This window comes from Pogona vitticeps, chromosome 4, assembly GCF_051106095.1.
Source record: "Pogona vitticeps strain Pit_001003342236 chromosome 4, PviZW2.1, whole genome shotgun sequence".
Classification (NCBI taxonomy): domain Eukaryota; kingdom Metazoa; phylum Chordata; class Lepidosauria; order Squamata; family Agamidae; genus Pogona; species Pogona vitticeps.
In genome coordinates, this window is record NC_135786.1 from 140,181,068 (window position 1) to 140,200,324 (window position 19,257).

The following is a 19,257-nucleotide window of genomic DNA, read 5'->3' on the forward strand; positions in this document are numbered from 1 at the left end:
AGGTACCACCTCAGTGGGAAGGTAAAATGGTGTTCCCTAGTCACGCTGGCCACGTGGCAACGGAAACTGTCTTCGGACAAGCGCTGGCTCCACGGATTGAAAACGGGATGAGCACCGCCCCCTAGTGTCGGACACGACTGGACTAAAAAATGTCAAGGGGAACTTTTACCTTTACCATAACTTCATGACTGTAACAGAGACCCCAACCAGCCCTGTCTGAGGAACCCACTCTCCATCCTAACCCCCATTTTTGTAATGCCATCTCAAGGTTCAGGGTTATAAATTTGCTATGATAACAAATCAATAACAGATACTGCATTCAAGTGACAATCCACTGGCAAAAAGAAAGTAATTTTGAAGATGATTTCAAGTGTTCCATGATAGCAAGAAAATTGACTCACTCTTCCAGAAATGGTCTTTATCTGTTTGGAACTGAGAGGTTCAAAATCCACTCCAATGTAACCTTCCATAGCACTGAGAACATTTGTACTGAGACAATGTGATGAATTAAGCTTTGGAATTGCTTTTTCCCACCAGAAGGTCTGATACCAACCAGGAATTATCCACTGATACTTCGGGCCATACATCTGTGCATTAAATGCCTACAGTGGAAACAAAGGGTAGCAATTTTTAATGAAAAAAAGGTACATCACATCTCAAAAACTAATTTTGCATTCTTGTTTTGAGCTGTGACACAACACTTAGAGACCTTCACACAACTCTGTGCTTATTTAGTTGATAGTAAAGTTGAACCTAACTTCTCCATAATGGATACATTTGCAGAGCAGAAGAATGAAAGGCAAACTGACTCAAATAACTAAACATAGGGCTCCATTTTAAAAAGAAGTTACAATTTATCACTAAATTTGCAATAAAATTATTGAACAATTTATTCAACACACTTTTCTTGTTTATTTCAATAATTTTCTACAGAGACATACACTACTAGCTGATGTAATCATGAAAAATCTGCTGATTTACAGCTTCGAACTGCTGTTCTAGATTTAGACTGTAATTCTATACCTTGATCATCTCCATGGGACTTCTTTTAATATGAACTCAAGTAGAGGATCACACTGCATATACTTCATCAATATTTTTATATGTTAATTTGAATATCTCTGTTTAATTTATCTTTACGTTTTTAAATGGGATTTAAGATGATGAAAATGTGTAGATACCATGTCAGGCTTAATCATGCATCTCATTTTTTGTGCAGTTTTTACAATGCTCTTTGCACTTTGTTAATAGTCTAAACTAAATACATTAATTAAATAGGTCAAACCAACAAACTATATGGAATCTGCCTCTTGCCATAATAACATCTCCCCAATTTGATAACAAATGAAATTAACTAACAAATATCTAATTTAAATAAGTTATATGAACATGTAACACTACTTATTTTCTCCAAACCTGTTTTACTTACACAGCAGAATACTTTTGCAGCCATTTCTTCATTGAATTGTCCAAGTATAATTCGAACATCATTTCCCTACAGGAAAAACATATATTAATGAAGTTCCATCCATTCTGGAATAGCCTAATTCCAAACTCCTCTTATACATTATAAGCATGACAGACCTCCTTATTGCAAATTCTATTTAGCACCTTATATTGGATAACTACTCTTTGAAAATACTTAGATGGTCTTAAAATAATTAATTTCTTCTTCTTCACAACTACAAACCCCATTTTGCATCCACACATAAATGGAATGTCAAAATAAAGTATTAAATTGCAGCATTGTTTAGAATTTTAAAGTAGTATCACGTGTTACTTATTAGGCTCAGGAGATGAACCAGCTGATCCCAAGCAGTTACATATATTAATGCACAGAAAGGATCCTCACTGTAGCATCAACAGCCAGTCTTGTTTTCCAGCTCACTTTACCTCAATTTAAAAAAACACTTTAATAATTGAGTCACTTTGACAGCTGAAAATCCCCTGTTTTATTCTGCTGAACCCACTATGTGAAATAGCTTTTCCCCAGAAGTCAGGACTGTGCCAGAGAGATACTCCTTAGCAGTTTCGCCTTGGGCCCTCACTTTGGCTGCACCAGTGGCCCATGTGGCACTTTCCCCAGGGCTCCTGTCCCTTCAGCAAGACTGCTTCTCCACCCCAATTTGTCTTTAACAAAGACGCAACAGCAACCCAGGAAAGGCAGCTCTGGATCCCAATCCTATTTTCTGTAGGCCATTTCCTTACACAAAGCAGAATCCACCTCTTAAAAAACTCTCTTTTCTTTGATAACCTTGTATGCATGCTGAGAGATTGGGTTTCTGGTTCACAACCTCTTCATCTCCTCTTCTCATCACCTTCTCCATTTTTCTCTCCCAGAAGCTTCAGAGATGTCCCTTGGAACCACAACCTCAAACTGTTCTGATCTAGCCTGGGCAGCTGCAGCCTAGCTCCTCATCAGCCTCCTTTTGAACAGCAAATGCAGCTTCAAAGCTGTTTCCTTAGCTCTTGAATCTGATGCATTCATTTATTCTTCATTCATTTGTTTCGTATTCTATTTGATGAATATATTTTTGTTGGTTCTTTGTTAGAATTTCTGTAATTTGAAACTGGATGTTTCATGTGAGCAAACTATTCTGCAAAGAGTGGTTATTATAATTAGTTAGTTAGTTAGTTAGCTAGCTAGATAATTACTTTGTCTAAGAAACAGATTTCACAAATGTAAGCGTGGGTGTTATTTTTTATTGGACCACTAAAAAAAAATCAAACAAATTGCAAGCTTTCATTTTGTTTGGTATTTTTAGTGATCCAATAAACAGTACCATCCACTCTCATATTTGTGTAATCTTGAGGATGACATGGCCTTTGCCTTCTTCTTCCTGGGACAGATTTGTTATCCCAGGTATTGCCAATGTTCAAAGGTCCTTATAAACATGTGTCTCTGAAAGTGTATATATTCGTTGAAATAAAGGGGAGCCATGTAGTCCATACAAGACAAAATGCAAATGCAAGAAGGTATCAGCTATTCTTTCATTTGTATACATTCAGACACACATCTGGGGAGGACCCTTGTAGACAAAAGACACATGGAAACAGCCTCATGGCTCTGTCTTTTTAACCAGGGATAGGCTGCAGGTTCAAATACAGCAGAATAAAACCTCACTGCTCCTAATGCATGGTAATAACACAGAGCTTCTACACAGCAGAAAGCATTTGTGGACGTATTTTTCTTTCCTTTTGCATGTTAGCTGAGACTTGGGGGGAGGAAAATAATTCAATAGTTTTATAGACAGGATGGCACATGACTACTCAGAAGGAATAGCTGCATTTCCTGGGCAATGGAGAATCGGATATGGTATTATGAGGAAGAGAACCTTTATGTGGCATTCAAGCAGGGACTGATGTGTGCCTAATCCCATACAGAGCAGTGACAAGAGTGGCGCCAAGGAGTATTCTGTGGAGACTCTCCCTTGATTGAAGAGGGAGCCCCTGCATGACAAGGACGCACCACTTCTACGCCAATCACAGCTCAAACTAGGCTAAGGCTGTAAATAAATGAAAATTGCTCCACAGCAAAATCATATTGGTACAGACGTTAAACACCCCCCCCCAACTAAACTTAGATGAAAAGTATGGAATAGTGAAACAACAAGACTGATGATGATTCTTGAGAAAAGGTCTTAAGATGTTTCAGAGGCACATCAGCAGTTCTTGGGCGAGGTGGACTTTTAAGATTAGTTTTCCTGCTCTTCTTTTCCTCTTCCAGGTGTCAAATACCAGTGACTGAAGTGGCTGATACTGATTGCAATTCTGCTGTTGCTCTTTATTTAACTTATGTCTATACAAATACAGTATGTATGCTAATTTAAACTAATGTGTTTTTTTTCTCTCCAATGGAGAGAGAGAGAGAGAGAGAGAGAGAGAGAGAGAGAGAGCATATTTATGGGAGTGGGGGAGTTAACTAAGCTTCTGCCTGTCTTTACAATTTTTGTGGTACCCAGAATGTCCATGGATCAATGTGTGCAGCTTCCAGCCCTCAACGGTTGCACAGCTTTGTTTTAAATAGAAACATAGGCAGAAACAAAATGCTTCCTTTTTATATAAACAGTTTATATGAGCGAACTGCTTTGGATAAGACAGACTATCAATCACATGATATTTCACCTATACTTTGAAGTTATATAATGCAGAGAAAAGCTTGCTATTTCAGTGAGAACTAGGCCTACATGAGCCCACTTTATGTGGAACCATTTGTTATTATGATATACAGTATGTGTTCTTATTAATAAAGTGACAGCCCCTTTAAATTTCACTGCTTCTTTTTGTTGGGCTCCTACCACTTACTAGTAGCGTTCCTCATTTTCTAAATATACTGACAAAATAATCTCCTCTGGATCCCTTTATTATATTTCAGTGATGATTTGGTATACCCTATTTTGCTCTTTTCTCAGTTCTGTTTCATACAGAGAATATTTATTAGTTCCCACTTTCTCTTTCATACATTCTTCATCTTATATTTTTTTTTAAAAAAAATGAAACCAGTCAAACAAAATAATAAGAAATTTGACAAAAATTACTGTCTTTTGTTTAACACTGAGTCAGTCCCAAACAAAATAGATCCACTGAATCAATGGATTTAATGGACTTCAATTGAATCAATGGATTTACATTAGATATAATTAGCAATTGGAATTAGCCAAATGTTGCTAATGTGACAAATGATGGTGCATATTGTGGCATTTCCAATTACCATGTGCTGATGTGGAAGCCGAACAGTGAACAAAGCTGATGGAGGGGAAATGATTAATTTAAAATATGCTATTGCAGGAGAACTTTACAGATAGCACAGATCACCAGAAAGATGAACAGATGGTTGCAAGATCAAATCAAGCCTGAATTCTTTGTAGAAACAAAAATGATTACACCGTGACTATTGTATTTTGGATACAACACTGGAAGGTAGGACTTACTGGAAAAGACAATTGTACTGGGGAAAACTGAAAAACAACAGGAAAAGAGGAGCACCAAATATGAGGTGATTAACATTAGTTAATTCCAAATAAAGTAAATTGACTCAATAAAGGAGGCCACGGTCTAGAGTATGTAAGACCTGAGCAGGACTGTTTATGGCAGGACCTTTCGGAGGTGACAAGTTCATAGGTTACCAAATGTCAGGAGCAACTTAATGGCACATAATCATCATCACCATATTGATATTTTAAGGCCAAACGACAGAAACTATCTACCACAGCTGTGCATTGATACAGAGTGCAAAGGATAGTAAAGATGGATTTGTTTTTTATTAAGCATTTGTATTATAACGTAATGTCAACTTTTATGCCTTTTGTCAATTCCAATTGATTGCCCAGTTGTGGCCCTGCCTGGATAAGAAATGTCTAATAACAGTGGCTCATGCATTAGTAACATCAAAAATAGACTACTATAATGGCTTCTCCTTGGGGCTGCCCTTGAAAACAGTATGTAAACTTCAGCAGATCCAAAACATAGCAGCCAAACAGATTTATGAGACTAGTAAATTTGATCCTATATTCCCGGTCTTGTAATGCCTTCATTGGCTTCCTGTCAGTTTCTGTGCTTAATTCAAGGTGTTGGTTATGACCTAGAAAGTCCTTAACAGTTTAGGACCTTAATACTTGTCTGAACATCACTCTCAGAAATCAGCTTTCACCCTCTCCTCTCAATCCATGTTGCAAAAAGTGTCCACACCGAGGGAGGCCAAAAATACGACAACAAGGAATTGGGCTTTTGTGGTGGTGGCCCTCATTTTTTGGAATAAGCTACCAACTGAGATACTCAAGGCTCCTTCCTTGCTTGTGTTCAGGAAATAACTGTACTGAAAACAGAATTATATAAAGCTGCCTTAAGTAACTTATCCCTGGACGCTGTTAATACTTTCTTTTCTTCTTCTTCATTTGTATAAAATTTAGACTCATACCTATGAATCATGATATTGAATGTATTGTTCTATGGGCTCTTGTATGGCATTAGTTCTAATCTGTAAACCGCCCAGATTTTAAAGGACATTAAAGATTAAAGGAGCAGTAAATAAATCAAATCAATACATACATAAACAATATATTATCTCATACGTTTTTGTGAATGAGCGTTATCTGTCTTTTATAAATAATAGTCAGTCTGAACCAGGTAATTATTTCTGGGGAACAAACAGAACAATTTTCATTTACTGCCATTGTAGAATTAACCCAGATCCAGCAGCAGTGGCTTTATTATTTCAGACACTCGATATAGAAAGGAAATAGGAGGGCTCATTACAAAGGGAACAAGCAGTTCAGCCTGTTTTCTTAATTTCTAATTGCAGTTGTTTCTATTGTCACTGCGGTAGTGAAATTGATTAGGCTGCATTCTGAGTGGATTTTTCCATAGTCAATTTAACTTTGAAAAATAAAATTGAGAGAGCGAGAGAACGAAAGAGAAAGAGAGAGATGTCAAGACATTGCTGAATGGGAATGTATTCTGAACCTGATTCTGATTTTCTTTTCCTATTTTTTTAAAGCTCTAAATCAGTGCTCATGTAGATAAAGCCTTATCTTTTCTAAGGAATTTTTAAAAACACTCACACAAACTGTTAAGGGTAAGAGTAAAGCACATTCGACAAGGGTGTTGATTGAGTCTTATCAAAGCATTCAAATGTATATTATATCAGTGGCAGTGATGCTTTGGGCAGTGGGATTGATTTTGGCCTTCTGAGCCCATCTAAGGAGATTTTTTTAAGTTAACAGGGAATGATAGCATAACAAATTTCCTCCAAATTTCACAGAAATTAGGTATACAAATGGAAAAGTGGCAATCACAATGTATAGGCTTAAATTGTTTAAGTTATACAATTTGCATTCACCTAAACAAATTTTAATAGTCCAGGTTAATTGATCAGAACCTAAAAGTATAAAAATATTAGGAAAGAATTATTGTTACTAAAATGAATTTCTTTGAAAATGTATTTCATAGGCTCACTATAGAAGTTGCATATCCTCAGATTTTCAAAAGCCATACATTGTACCTAATGCATTCATGCCTAGCTTTGCTGAGAAATCCAGAAAATAAAAATACAGCAAGATAGCATTAAGAGTTTATATTTGTACACCCTACTTTTTATCTGCAGGAATTTGCAATGAAGGGATAAAACATCAGTCAACCAGAAGAGATTCTGCCTCCTACCAGGGAAGCTTTCTCTTCTACGACTTTTGGTCAATCCTTAAGGGCTAATATAATAAACATGAAAATATTAAGCTACTATTTAGCAACCAGGTAGAACACACCCTAAAGACAGATGATGACAAATATGTAGGTGGGGCAATTGCCAGAGTGGGAATTATTAACCTAGCAGTCTCACAAAACAAAGACAGCAACAAATTGGCTGAAATCAAGCAACATAAAGTTAATAATGCTGATTTTTTTAATTAAAAGTTTCTGACACACACATCCCAATTCCAAGGCCTCTGTAACAGGCAGCTTGATCTCACCTGTCCGTCACAGCTGGACAGTGAACCATCAGCCAATGGTGTGATGGAGGGTGGAACTGAAGGGGAGGAGCTGGTATAAAAAGGGGGGTGAAGAGTGTGTGAGGGGGAGATTGAGAGTGAGTGAGATCTGGAGAGATCTAGTGTGAGAGTGAAAGAGGCCTGCGTGCCTGAGTGTCAGTGAGGGAAAGTCTATGTGTTTAATTAAATAAGAAAGTGATTAACATCGTGATTATCTTCTAGTGATTTACCTATTTTATTTTGTAATCAATAAACCTGTTTTGTTTTGAAAGAAACCCTTGTCTTTTTTATTTAGAGGAAAGGTTGGTGGCAGCAAGAGTGTGTAGTAGCGTGGTGGGCATTCAGAGAGGCCTGAGGAGGCAGTGACATCAGAGTGGCCAGCCACGTTACAGCCTCCTTAGGATCCTCTTCATTCTCTGTAAGCCCTTGGGGTCTGTGGGAATGGAGGTGATTTTACTGCAAGTGATGATTTTAGGAAATTAAGGATTCCCAGAGTGTCACACATCCCAAGAGAGCTTTGAAGAATTTTAATTTGTGAAAAATATCCATGGCTGTTTATGCTATCCATCCTAACATCGGTGTAACTTTATACTACTGGATTTCAGCCATTGTGTTTAGATTTCTTGTGCAAAACACATTAAAAAGGAAAGCACATTCATACACAGAGCTATTTCAGTGGAAGGTCGGCAAGAAGATTATACTCTTTCTGCTAGGTTTGCCTTGCTCTCCATGTACAGTAGTTGCATTAATTCCAGCATGTAGACACAGGAAACATATTACCTTTACATATAGATGCCAACTGATCACACAATTCCAACACGTGCTTATTAGAATGAGCTAGGGAATGTTTACTCTGGTGATTAGGTCAGTGAGGAAACGTCACAGAAATGGCCTTTGGGCATATTCACATACATCCCTAAATATCCATTTTACCTGTTTTGCTAACTGAAATTCACTCAGTGAACTCAGAACCCTCCAGCTTTCACTTATACTAACAGTGCTTTCTGAGCCATGATAGCTTATAAAACTTCTAATATTACAGAACCTACAGTACTTAATTGTGGATCATTACATTTAATATCAAACATCATAGTTTATTTCTTCATTATAAACAGCATTCTGTAATTAATCTCAAACACCTAAAGGTAAGCTTTCCTACTGAGGGCAGTCTGAAATGCTTATTTTCACTAAAGTCTTAATTCACCTGTTCTGATTTTTTTCTATTGCTCAGTTTGTTTCTTAAACAACTTAAATAGTTATATTTACCTTGAGCTTTTTCACACTTGTGCATGGATCGTTAGAGAAACTTTCGGTATCTGAGATTTCAATATCTTCACCATACAAGACACCGGTCAGATCATTCCGTACCTGTTGCAGAATAAAAGAAAGACTAAATAAATGTGTCGGCACAAACCTTTGAAAATTTCACTATCTTGCATCACCATAACATGATGCAAATAGATACGTAAATCACTCGGTAGAGGTGGTTATATTAAGGAACATGAGAAATGGGATTTCCCAACAAGTATTTTAGAAATGAGACTGTAACTGAGTTGTTACTCCACAAAACAATAGTTATGTTGTTGCAGCCATGCCAGTCCATACGGTACTATTCCTTTTCAACATACACAATTTGGGTTTATTTGTAAGACCTGCAATACCTAAATGAACCTTAAAACACACTTTATGAGTCTTAGGTTTGTTAATCAGGCTCTGCTTTTATGGTCCAGGAGCACACAGGGCAAAAAACCTCTGGGAATATCAGCTTGCCAGGCCTACAGATCTATGGCCCATATGGAATGGACTACACACCTATGAAATGGAACAGAATGGAGGGAACCTTTAGTTTAATATATTCACAAATATTTAGTATGATTCATAAGCAGCATGATTTACTCTTTCTTGATGGAAGAGAAAGCACAGGATTTTTCTTAGTTTGAACTTTGGTATTATGGAATATGCAACAAGATAGATACAGTAATGTGAAAAATAAAGTACACCCTCTGAATTCTCAATTTTGGCTTTATTTTTGTAAAATAAATCATGGCATGGTGTAATATGTCATGCTGTTCATATGAAGTTGTATTTACCTGATTTTCAGACCTACTAAGGACCAGATGATTTTTAGTATGTGGTAAAACGTAAAACAATAAAATTCAAAGAGGGCGTACTTTCTTTTCACATGACTGTGTATGGTTGCTGTGGTGACAAGACTGGTTTAGATGAAAGACCACAAAACAATATGGACCAGCTGTAAAGCTGGGTACTGTAGTTGCAATAGCTCCATGACTATAGAGTATACGCTACTAAGATACAATGATCACTTCATTTGCTTCAAAACAAAGGAATGGTTTACTAGCTGGGAATAAAGACAGGTAATGTAATGCATTTTTTTATCCTGACTTACCATCTACCAATGCACAACTGAATTGCTATGACAGCAAACCAAGAAGAACACAGGAACATTAAATGTGTTAAGTGGAACAAAAAGCAATTGCTATTTGGCATAGGATCACTTACAGTCACATGCACATTTTTCCAGTTGACTCTTCCAGTGCAAATTCCCCGTTTTCCTGATTTTGACTGCTCTAGGGTCTTGGGGCCTCACTTTAACTATGAAAGAAGTTTCAGTCTTACAATGGATTAAGACTGTACTTTGTAAAAATTCTACATCTCCCCAATCAGAGTTTTCCTTTGGGATTTTTACACACAGCTATTAGATTTTTGGTCCGTAAACTGCTGTGAGTGATCTGTGACTTTCTAAAATTTCCTTATTTTCTTCTTTCATTTTTATTCCCTGTGGTGTGTATGAGTCTTTAGAAACCTGTTCCTTGGAATAGGAAGCTATCTTCCTATCTCAGTCTTTATGCCAAAGACTGCTAAACAGATGGGAGCATGGCAAACTTTGACTAGAGTACTGATGGAAGATTGGAGGTAAAGTTAGTGTTTTGTAAAGGATAACCATGGCTAATTTTGCATAACTTCATTTGATACTTTAATCCAAGTCGTTAGATATAAAACTTTCATTTAACCATGGTAATTATTTATATCTGAAATTCATTGGTTTTCCTATGCTTTCTATTATATCATGCCTTCATTTCATGGGTCTTTCCCCCCATTTATCTGTGGTGACTTGAATATATTTTCAGAGCAATTGCACCGGTGAATAGCCTCAGATAATCTCTGGTAACTCTTGCCTACTGGAGCAAATACTTAAGCTGATTTTCAAGCTTTTCCATTGGATTCTTCAGCTTTTCTCTCAATTTTTCTGATGAACCCACTTTCCCACCAATGTTTCTTTTTCCACCATACATAGACATCAGCATATGCAGCCTATTCACTAAATATAACTTATATTTTCGAAATGCAGAAAAAACCAAGACAGAATACGAGTCATACAAGGAGGGGGGAAATCTATATTAGGTTCTAAATTGATACAAAACAGATCAGGTCTCATTGTTCCAGGGTTGGCCCAAGACATTTTGCTATCTGCAGTGAAAATCAAGATGTTGCTCGCTCTCCCTATACCTACAAAACCCCACAGAATTAGCACTGAATATTATTTCAATGATTTTGATGTGACTACATCCTTCACCATACCTGGGAGCAAAAAGCTAGGTAAAAGAATGATCAACAGACTACCTGAGACATACAGCTCTGAATTTCAACAGAAGGAAACAGTGCATTCTAGCATCAGCACTGCATTGTCCAGAAACAGATTAGTTTACTGTATAACCAAATACACACCACCTTTACAAAAATGTATGTGACTTCCATCCTCCCTTGCTGCAAGAACACAAAGAAATAGTGCCAGTTACAATGAATGTGTACCAAGGTCATAAAAACTGATATTGACACATGAATGTCATCTCAAGCAAATTATCGAAAAAAGAATCTCAGAAAAGCAACGATGAATGTTAACAATGTTATTGCTACTATTTGCCTGTTTAGGTCTAATAAGCTGGAAACTACGAACTATGTGACTATTTATTTTGATTTAAATATCACCTCATTTGTGCAATGCACTACTCTGGATGGTTTACAGCAAGTTAAAATATGTAAGCATCATATAAAAATAAAATAAAATTGTTACATTTTTTAAATAGTTAAACAAGCCACAAAACCTTCAAGAGCTGAGTATTGTTAAAAAAAATATTAAAAAATAAAACATGGAATGGAAGGCAAAATGGGGGGGGGGAGAGTCAAGTGTGATTGCCCAAAAAGGCCTCACTATGTATAACAGTGTTTGTAAGTGCCTTTTAAATGTGGGGAGGGAGGGAGCCAGGCATCATCCACAAAATTCACTCCAGATTTTCAGCATTGACACATTACTGTCATCACACGGCCACATTCTAAGGGTAAATATGGTTTCATTTTTTGTAAAAAAAAATTCTTATGTTGTAAGGGGCCAAGATATATAATTTTTTCCATAAATACTGTAAGTAAAGTAATGGCGTTACAACTGTTGAGTCCCAGGGTTCTGGTTGCGTCATGAGAGCACAAGATGCTTCTGGAAACAAGCATAACTCACAGAGCTTATTTTGGGAAGGAAGATAATAAGGCATATGAGGATCCTTATTTGTGCACTTCACTTTTACTTGCAGCTCAATATGACATGAAGGAAGCACATAAGATCCTGTTAAACCCTAATCCCATATCAAGGTATGACAGACTGAAAAGCCAAAGGGCATTCCATCCCCTGAAGCTGACATATTCAATATACAGACATATGTTGTCAAGCTGTGAACCACCACTGTAACCAAAGTTTGTAATAATCATGTGTAAAACTCATGCATTGTAGGCTGGGATTCCAATTGACTCTGTCTAAGCCCTTCTACAAATGATAGCCCTCCAAATGATAAGCCCTCCAAATGAGGCCCTAGAAAAATCAGAATGATGTCCAAAGCAGCATCTTGTGACATATAAGATCATAAGAAGAGCCCTGCTGGATCAGGCCAAGGGCCCATCTAGTCCAGCTTCTTGTATCTCACACTGGCCCCACCACATGCCTCTGGGAGCACACAAGACAACTAGATACATGTCTCCTATTCTCCCTCCCCTGCATCTGGCATTTTGAAGTACAGTGGTGCCCCGCATAGTGACATTAATCCGTTCCGGATTAATCATCGCTATGTGGAAACATTGCTAAAAGGAACGGAAAAACCCATAGGAACACATTGGGGCCCAAACTCACCATTCAGCGAAGTTCCTCCACAGCGAAGTTCCGCCATTTTCGCACCCTTGATAAGCGAGGAAACCGTGCGAAAATGGTTGCGGTGGCCATTTTGGGCACCCGACGGCCATTTTGGAACTGCCGATCAACTGTTTTAAGAACATCGGAATGCGAAGATCGGTAAGCGAAACGCTTACCGATCATCGCAATGCGATGTTTTGCCCATTAAAACATCGCAATGCGATCGCATTAGCGATCTTAAAAAATAGATCGCTATGTGGATTCGTCGTTAAACAGTGCGCTTGTTATGCGAGGCACCACTGTACCTTCCTTTTAGGCCTGGAGATTATACATCCCCATCACGGCTTGTAGCCCGAGATGGATTTTTCCTCCAGGAATCTGTCCAATCCCCTTTTAAAGGCATCTACGCCAGATGCCATCACCACATCCTGTGGCAAGGAGTTCCACACACTAAAACATGCTGGGTAAAGAAATATTTTCTTTTGTCTGTTCTCACTCTCCCAACACTCAATTTGAGTCCTCTGGTTCTGGTATTGTGTGAGAGGGAAAAGAGCTTCCCTCTATCCACTTTACCCATCTCCTGCATAATTTTATGTCTCATGAGAGGGCACTGCCAGAAATTTTGTGTCTTATTCTGTGAATGAGTAGAAATCCTCTCTACTCTCATACACTGATCCCACCTACTATCCTGTTTGGTGCAGATATCTGTACATATTTAATACTATATTCTGTATTCTATAACATAAACCTTCCTAACTTAATTTAATTATGGCCTGCTTTCCTCTTCATTTTAAATGGAATGCCCCACACTATTTGTTATTTTTCTATTAAGTCCTCCTTCCTAAAACGTTGATTCGGTCAAGGCCTTTCACTGAGATTCACGGCTGAGAGATTTGCATCTGGATTTCCACATCTAAGCATAATATTTTAGGTACTGCAATAAACTACACATTCTCTCCTTAAAGCTGCATTTAATCAGGGCAGATGGATGGATGCATTCATAAATCCATATATCAACATAGTACTTGACTTCACAGATGTGTATAAATACCAATAATTTGATTTTTCCTGAAATCAAAGTCCTTGAATTGACTTTCTTGACAAATGGTTCCTGTACAAATTTCCAGTAGAAATTCTATTAGCTAAAGAATTACTTATCCAGAGTCAACTCATGAAAGTTAGATAGACAATAACAATATGATGACTTCTGAAATCAAAGACATAAAAACTGGAGAATTAAGTATTTGCCAAAACCAAAATACAACCAAACCAAACCAAACAAAAAACACCAAAGAGTAGTTAGAGCTTTAAGAATGTGGTCTGAGAGGAGGATATCTTATTTTCAAAGCAAAAAGACAGTTTGAGGCACAGACTAGCGGCCTTACATCCATGTATTGGCCCTGGCAGTACTTTTTCATTCTAGAAACACTGTAGAAAAAAAAATTATCCTAGCAGCAAGGGAAAGGGGGATTTTTTTCCCCTTCATCACTGCCAGTCCAAGTCACAGTGGCATTCTGACACTTCTTAGAAACAGTCACTGCTTAGTTGTCTTGACCACAATCAATGTACAGTTGCATTTGGGCATTTTCCCTGTCCCAGAATCAAATCAAATCAATGCTTCTGAGCTCTTGTTTCCAAACTTAAACTGAATCCAACACCAACACTGAACAGCCAATCATATTAACATACAATGATGAATTCCACTCTCCCCCCTCCCATTCTTGCCACTTCTCCAACTACCAGAAAACATATACAGTATTGCACTTTCTGGCATCACATTAGGAAGAACTACCGGAAAGGTGGTTCAAATATAAAGTACTTTTTACAGAATAGTTAGGCACTGGGGAATTGCTATTGAGCTAAGGTTGCTATTTAGATGCAATAGAAAACTCCCATTCACTAGTGACTAGTCTACACATGAGCATACTGCAGTGGAATTCATACTATTGAGATAGTTGGTGCTCTAGATCCACCTGCAGATTGGGCTGCAATGTCAGTGTCTAAGTGATCATGGATATGAGCGAGCATGACTTTTTGCCCCTCAGCTTAACTGGACATGGAATTACTAATTAACATCCCACAAAAGCAGAACTGTTCACACAAGAACCACAGTCAAGAGCAATTTTATAGCATCAAGCAGCTCTTAAGACCTACAGCTTAGAGAAAAGTCAGGAATGCTCTTTTCAATGGAAAACCCTCAGACTCGATTAAGTTGAGTATCTAGGCTTACTTAGTATAATCATTAATCAGCTTGACCTCCGCAACTACATGGCTTTTCTTTCAGTCGAAATTATTACTCAGCAGTGTGGCTTTATACACTATAAAATGCTTTGGATTCTGTATTGTTTGTGTTCACAGTAACACTGACAGTTAAGTTGAAATGAGAGTTTTGTGATTATCCAGCGATTTCAGCACACATCTTCTCTAAACCCAGTCTTTCACTGTTTTGCCTAACCCTTAATAACAATATTATTCAGATGTGACTAATGGTGAGAAAATGGCTCGGGTTTTTTTTATAACGTCCTAAAAGTTAGCCTGCATTAGTGTTAGTAACGATCCTAAATGGAAGCTAAAACATTTTCCAACAGTTAATACTTATATTGCTACTTCTAAGCTAAAATCCATAATTTTAGTAACTATTTTTGTTTCATTTCATTACTATCAAGTTTCCCCACAGTACACTGAAGCTGCATGTAAGTACTGTTGGGTAAATCCTTTGTTGCTGGAATGTCTGTGGACGGAGGAATATAATCTCACCAGATGTTGATCATCAGAGATTCGTAATGGTTGAGAATAGTCAGAGCAGATGGTTTGCACAATCAGAATTCTACTGAGTATTTCCTCACTTAATGATTCCTATGTAAAGTAGATTTGTTTGTTTCAAAGGAGAAAACAGGTACTCTGCACCAGATTTTCCACTTATATGGAAAATGTTCTTTGAAAAAAAAACACAGGAAAATCATAATGTTTCCTTGCAGAATTTTTTTTGCAACACACACTCCCCATGTGAGAGAAAGGGGATTATAGTTTCTGAGATTAATAAAAGTATGTCAACAGAAAAATTGTTTTAAATCTAAAAATGTAGGATGTAGTTTTGTATTGTCATAGAAATGGCTTTTTATGGCTACAGCACATGAAAAATATATACAGTAGTGTATGGTTAGAATGTAAAAAAATGCTGGATCTTCTTCCTATATATAAAATCATCAACCACCAATTGTACACAAATTACTGAAATGAGGACAAGGAAGGGGAACTGTTCTACACATGGTCAATGAAATTTACAGAAGCTGAATTCACACTCCCAATTTAAAAGAACAATGTTTTAAAGCTACACTACTCAATGTCAAAACAACAGACACATTAGAAGTAGAAGAATCAGTATGTAGCTAGATATTTCTCTTTCTATCTTTCTATCTGACAGGAAATGCCTTTGAAGATTCCTCTGATAACATCTTTGAAGTTCACTGTTCTATTTAAAGAACAACCTGCAAACCAGACAGATATGCGAATATAATCTGAAACAATAGGCTAACATTTTGGAATCCAATCTGTTAGAGCACTTCTTAAATTATATGTCACATGAACGAATGCCTATAGCTAAGTCCTGAAATACAGTTATCATTTTTTCCTATTCTGCAGAGAGAAAGGAGTTAACAATGAGCATTCTTGAACCAGTGATACATATCAGGCACGAAAAACAAAGCAGATTGGTGAGGTCAGACAGACTAGTACCTACAGAGCTCTTATTAATTTTACTTCTCCCTCTTTTCCTTTAGAAAACTTAAAACAGCAGACATATAGATCCTAATCCAGGTTTCCAATCCAAGCAATAACCAGGCTTTGGCGATTCCTTAGCTTTACTCTTCCTATCAGGAGGCCTAACAGGAAAAGAGAAAATTTCTGCTGTAATCTGAAGAGACCCCTTTATGGTGAATTTTAAGGGCCAAATGTAGCATGCAGGCTATGATACGGAGTATGAACATATGAAGTCGGTATAAACACACATTTGACCATAACACTTACCAAATGGCATTAAGCTCACAATTGACAGCACACTGGGCTCAGGAATTTCCAACCCTAGCATGCTTGTGAGGAGAGGGAAAGGCAGGCTGCTCCATGCACTACAGAAACTTGCTTCCTTATTAACTCACCAGTCAGTTTACTCCAGTAACTAGCACTTCTGTGAAAGGGGGAGAGGTAGAGATAGGTGGCTTTGGCCTTGATGTGCAGAGGGAAATACATGTGGGGAATTTTAACACACAGTAATTAAGGGAAAATTCACATAACATATAACAGGGGAGGAAGGGAGAACTCATTGTCTGACTCCAGAATACCAGACAATCCAGAAGCAGCACAAAGCAGATAGGAGGGCAACTTTCATAAGTCACTGTTTCAGCACCATGAACAGCTGCCTGGTTTGAGAGGACAGAAATCCTAATTTGGAGCTAAAATAAAGGAATTAAAGTTTTGCCTTCTTAGGTTCCTACCATTATCTCCTTTACAACGTGGTGCCACATTCTGTGTGATTTCTTTTATTTCACCACAAGGAAATATTAAAACCTCATGCTATTAGAAATACTGTAGTGTCTAACTGGTCACAAAGTCTGCTGCTAAACATCTATTCTTTAAAACTGTCCCCCTCAAAAGCTAAAACTAAACCTTATATACAGAAAGAAAGTATCCCTCCCCACTTTTTTAAACAGGAAAAACCTCCTCCAGAGGAAGTTGCTAGTGAACCAAGTGTCTAAACATTCTCCTATAGCTTTTCCTCAGCTCCAGATCATCTGCAGCTTCTCCACAAATGACCCCATATTTTATTGAACATACTGAATATATTTGTATAGGAGAGGGGGAGAAATAATTAAGCATCCTTCCCTCCTATTTCTGTGATCCCATTCATCCTCTAATAATAATCATTATGTGTCATCAAGTCAATTCTATATGGCAACCCTTTTTCAGAGTTTCTAGGTAGATAGTACTCAGAAGTTGTTTACCATTCTGTTCTTCTGGGGGCATCCTAGGACTGTGCAGCTTGCCCATGGCTACACTGGCTGGCTATTTTCCTAGGACACACAGTGGGAAATCAAACTCTCAAACTCTGACTCTGTTGCCAGATATTTAAACCACTGTGCTAGCCAGCCAGCTCATTCATCCTCCGGAAGTAGAGTTTTCTGTTTCCTGACAGGACAAATCACGTAATGAACTATCTATCTGTACATAACATCTAGTTGAGTTGGTTCTGTGCACACTGCATCTGCTAATTCTTCAATTTTGCTAGTTAGTTCATCAACCCCATCAATTTATTTATCAATTCATCGATTTCTTTAAAAAGAAATCCAAGGAGGAACTTCCTAGTCAGAATGCATTCTAATTTAATTCTTCCCATACACACTGAAGAAAAAGCACCTTCTCTTAATGCTCTCACAACAACCTCTTACAAGCGGGATCACAGGGAAAAAATACTGTAGCTGCACATAGATACATACCAATACTCTGCCACCACATGGGATTAATTCTTGAGAGAAAACTGGATCACTGTATTTATTTGCATATCATTGGGGCACTGGGAAAGAATAATTTATAGAAGAGTAGAAGATTTCATTAGAAATTTAGAGAAAAGAAAGATGAAATTTGGACTTAGATGCTGGCACCTCTGCAGTTCAGTCTAAATATGCCCAGTGTGCTGAGTGTTCCTACTCTGATGTAGTTCAGATCCTGCAACCTTAAAACGTCAAGAAGATAGTTGGTGCAGTGCAGTCAACTGCTTGACCTCTCAACTCTCAACATTTGATCAAACAGAATTATGGATGGTTGAAGAAGAAAAAAGCAATGCCTCTTTAGAGCAGAACAAAGTCCCATATAATTTGAAGGAGCTGTTTTTGAGGCTACCCACAAATAAATCCTTGAATCTCAAGACTTATCACTATTGGTCAGTTGCAAATGTCATCCTTTCTGGCAAGGTGACCAAAAGTTGGTTAAAATACCATTCCATAGATTAGAATGATTGTCTGCAAACATTTCTATCTGTTTATATGCCCGGTTTCAGCATGCAAGCTATTTAATATACTGAATGACCTTTGGAATGAGGCATTACCAGTGTGCTGACACAAATCTGTACTTCTCAAATTCAGCAAAGCAATGGAAACACTGAAGCAATGTCTGCAAAGTGCAATGGACTGGATGAGGGCCAATAAACTGAAGGCCAGTCTAGTCAACGTAGGGACTCTGTTGGGTATTTCACACAAATGACTGCACTCACCATCTTGGGGTTATCTTACTGTAGGTTCAGCTTTATCACTGGTGAAATCTATGACATGTCTTCCAGCAACTTAGACAGGTCAATCAGCTGCAGATTTTCCTGTCCAAAACCAGCCTTTCCGCATATATATATACCCAGCTAAACTCCACAACAAACTATGTGCTGAATATGGACTTGCCTTTGAAAACTCCTGGAAATTCCAGCTGGTTAAAAAAAAACACTGCTGTCTTGTTACAGACAGGGACTGTGACCTACATTTCAACATTCATATATTGATACTATATATCACATTTCACTTGTAAAAGAAAAATGATGATGAT

At 37.6% G+C, this 19,257-nt stretch overlaps 1 protein-coding gene across 1 annotated transcript in view; it reads right to left on the bottom strand.

Annotated features, from left to right (window-relative positions):
* Nucleotides 1–19,257, bottom strand: part of GABBR2 (gamma-aminobutyric acid type B receptor subunit 2) — a 439,280-nt gene that overhangs the window by 288,624 nt on the left and 131,399 nt on the right. The window contains exons 4-6 of the mRNA XM_072998474.2: nucleotides 8,748–8,849; nucleotides 1,430–1,495; nucleotides 402–602 (exon numbers count right to left, since the gene is read on the bottom strand). Coding sequence (XP_072854575.2) covers nucleotides 402–602; nucleotides 1,430–1,495; nucleotides 8,748–8,849 — 369 coding nt within the window. The remainder of the gene's footprint in view (nucleotides 1–401; nucleotides 603–1,429; nucleotides 1,496–8,747; nucleotides 8,850–19,257) is intronic.